The following is a 3,839-nucleotide window of genomic DNA, read 5'->3' as shown; positions in this document are numbered from 1 at the left end:
TTTTTTTTTTTTTTTTTTTAAACAAGACAAGGAAGCTGGGCACAGGAAGTGGTGCACACCATTCATTCTAGCGCTCTAGAGAAGAGGCAGGCAGATCTCCATGAGTTCAAGGCCAGCCTGGTAAGTTCTAGAACAGGCAGAGCTACATAGTGAGGCTCAGTCTCAAAAATCCAACCAACCAACCAACCAAAAACCATCAACAACAAAGCAAGGGCTGGAGAAGTGGCTCAGTGGTTAAGAAGACTTGTTGACCTTGCAGGGGACTCAGGTTTGATGTCCAGTACCCACACGGCACACATAAGTGTTTGTAACTCCTATTCCAGGGTATCTAATACCCTCTTCCCATATCTATGGGTACCAGGCACATACATAGTGTACATACATTCATGTAAACAAAACATTCATACACATTAAATAAGTCTAAAAATACTATAAACAAAACAAGCTATTTCTATCCAGTGTCTGCTCTTTTGTCTGGGCTGTCATATAAAACACGGTCTCCGATCCCTCTTCATATAAGTGTGTCATAACACAAAGCAGTTCCTAATAATACGACTCAGGGCCCGGTGGAGTGACTCTAGCTTTAATCCCGGCCCTCTGGAGGCCAGAGGCATGTGCGTTTCCCTCTGTGTAAGTTTCAGGCTAGGTTCAAACAAACAGAACAACAAAAACCAAAGCAACAAAGGAGAACATTGTGAGTACAATTGAATAGCAAAGACTGGTCACTAGGGTTCAAATCCCAGCTCCCACTTGGCAGCTCACAACTCTCTGTAACTCCAAGATCCAGCTGACACCTTCATGTAGTTATACATGTAGGTAAAATACCAATGCACACAAAATAAAGGTTGAAAAGAGAAGGAGACTAGTTGCTAAAGGGACGTCTCGGAGGTAGAGTGTTTGCTTAACGTGCCTGATGTCTTAGGTTTGATCCACAGCCCTGCTGAACAAAGCCTTGGTCAATGCTAAATATAGTGTTGCGAAAGCTTGCCTTCTAATTTAGATTCACTTTTCTAACAGAGAACTTGTTCAGACCTGCTCAGACCCAGAGCTGGAGATTGCTCAGCGTCCATGTAGCATAAGGAGCCATATAGGCGATGGGGGAGGGGAGACAGTGGGGGACTTGTGTGTCTTTCAGAGGACATGCTACAGACAGTGAAATGATTCTATGGTAATTTCTTAACAGTTCTCCTGAAGCTTAGCCCCTTGGTGTCTGTTATTTCTGCTCTACACACCAAAGACGTCTGAGTCACAGTCACTCCTGTGTGCTCTCCAAAAGTGCATGTGCTATCTTTGGTATCTGTAGGGGGTTGGTTTTAGGACTCTCCCTCCACTCTGTGGATGTTCAAGCCCCTTAGAAGGCGGTGCCACAATTGCACATGTACCCATGCCCTCCCACGTCCTTCAGATCATCTCCAGCTTATCGGTTGCGCTCAATACAATGTCACCGATGTCGTACTGTTTAGGGGACAACGACAAGAGGACTCACTCAATACGGACGTAATTTGTAAAGAATCCTGGGGTGGGGGGCAGGTGAGATGACTCGGTGGGTAAGGTTTTTGCTGTAGTGAGTCTGACAATCTAAGGTTCATCCTCAGACACCCATGGCTGAGGGACAGAACCACCCTTCTGCAGGTTGACACGTGCTTTGGAAGCATGAGACCCTCTAACAGCAAAACCAAAGGCAGCCGAGTTCTTTTTGAGTTGTGGATGTGAAGTTGGGGAGCCTATGGATATGCAGAGTTGGCTGTACTGCCCCCCCCCAGCTGATCATCAATCATAATTTATACAGAGGCAGCCAAGCTCACCCTTGGAATTCTCCTGTTCCTTTCTTAGATACTCGCTACAAGCTGGAGGGTCACACGGTACTGTACATCCCTGCAGAGGCCATACAGATGGACCCTGAGGTGGTGGTAAAGGACAAAGAGCTGGTACAGCGGCTGGAGAGTGAGTGAGAGGCATTGCCAAGTGTCTGGGTCCAAGGGGTGGGGACGGGGACGGCAGCTCCAGCTGCTGAGAGAGGAGCTGGTGACACAACTGGGGAGCAGAAAAAGATACACAAGAGCCCCCCACCCCCACCCCCACAGCCTCCATGATCCACTGGACGAGGCAGATCAAGGAAGTGCTGAGCGCCCAGGAGTCTGTGGAGACCGGAGAGAACTTAGGCCCTTTGGAGGAGATCGAGTTCTGGCACAATCGCTGCATGGACCTGTCTAGCATCAGCAAGCAGCTGGTGAAGAAGGGTGTGAAACACATCGAGTCCATCCTGTTTCTGGCCAAGTCATCCTACTTGACGCCCTTCAGGAAGCTGGCCCAGCAGATCCAGGTTGAGTGGATCCGAGGCCCCGGGGCTTATCAAAACAGGGGCGGTGGCTGGGGTGGGGGCAAGAGGAGGAAGCCAGGTGACTAATCACAGCGCACAGACTGGCCGGGCACTGTGGGCTTCGAGAGGACGCGAGTCGTGCTTGAAGGTCCCCAAGGAGCTTGACGTTTAGGTAGGAAGGTATCCAATTAGTCCCCGAGGAGATGGTGGTCCCCTCAGTGAGCCCGGCACTCCAGCGCAGCTGAGAAAATCGAGTTTAGGTAAAAGAGGACTTAAAGATTGCATGGAGCCGAGGATAATCTTGTGTAGTTCAGTCAGGAGAGTTTCAAAACAAACCTGTAAAAAGTGCATTTCCTGTGACTGGCTGACTGTGCTGGTGCTGGGTCCCCCAGGAGGTGGCTGCTCTTCCTCAGGACCTTCCTTCCCCGGGGGGTGGGGGGTGGGTAGGGAGGTGGGATTTCAACCAGACGTTGAGGGAATTGCACAGTAATGAGCCGGGCAAGCCTAAAACCCTCATTGAGACAGCAAGGGGACCGGGTGACCTTAGTGGATGTGGGAGGGGAGTGACACCCAGGCAGTTAGCCAACAGCTCTGAATATCCACTTTGTACAGAGTTCTTCATTTCATTGGAACAGGCACCAGCCCTGGGTTTAGGGAATTCTCAACCTGAAGCCTTCATAGGAAGCAGCACAGAAGAGCTGGGGACAGTGGCAAAGTACTTGCCCAGCATGCACGAGACCCCGGGGTCAATTTCCACATGGAATAAGCTGTAGCATGCGCTGGTGGAGGCTCAGAAATTCAAGGTCATCCTTGGCTACATAGTTAATTTGATACCAGCCTAGACTATGTGAGACCCCATCTCAAAACAAACCAAAACCAAAAACAAACAAACAAACAAAAACAAGTTGACGGCTTGAGAGATGGCTGAGAGGTCAAGAGTATTAGATCCTCTTACATGGGACCTGGGTTTAGTTCCCAGCACTCACATGGCCGCTCAGAACCATCTATAACTCCAGTTCCAGAAGATCCAACGGTCTCTTCTAGCCTCCTAAGGCATGGCATGTCATATATGGCAAAGATGCAGGCAAAACACCCACACACATAAAAAATAACTATTTTTAAAAGCAAGTGAATGTGCAAACTCTGGTCCTGAAATGATAATTCATGGAGAGGAGTTATTGGGGGAGGTTGCCTGGAAGATGAAGACAGATGGAAGAGCTGAACCTGTTTTTGTTTGTTTGTTTGTTTGTTTGTTTTTGGGGTGTGTGTATGTGTGGTATACACATGTTCATGTGGGTGTGTATACATGTGTATGTGTGGTTTATACACATGTTCATGTGGGGGTGTGCACATGTGTGTGTGTGTGTGGTCTATGCACATGTTCATGTGGGGGTGTGCACATGTGTGTGTGTGTATGGTCTATACACATGTTCATGTGGGGGTGTGCACATGTGTGTGTGTGTGCTCTATGCACATGTTCATGTGGGGGTGTGCACATGTGTGTGTGTGTGCTCTATGC

General features: G+C 48.8%; 1 protein-coding gene across 1 annotated transcript in view; it reads left to right on the top strand.

Moving 5' to 3' along the window:
* Positions 1-3,839, top strand: part of Dnah2 (dynein axonemal heavy chain 2) — a 130,752-nt gene that overhangs the window by 24,660 nt on the left and 102,253 nt on the right. The window contains exons 6-7 of the mRNA XM_021176049.2: positions 1,834-1,944; positions 2,085-2,323. Of these exons, the coding sequence (XP_021031708.1) occupies positions 1,834-1,944; positions 2,085-2,323 (350 nt within the window). The remainder of the gene's footprint in view (positions 1-1,833; positions 1,945-2,084; positions 2,324-3,839) is intronic.

This window comes from Mus caroli, chromosome 11, assembly GCF_900094665.2.
Source record: "Mus caroli chromosome 11, CAROLI_EIJ_v1.1, whole genome shotgun sequence".
Lineage (NCBI taxonomy): Eukaryota > Metazoa > Chordata > Mammalia > Rodentia > Muridae > Mus > Mus caroli.
Note: the sequence above shows the minus strand (reverse complement) of the source record. Positions and strands in the feature narration are given on the sequence as shown.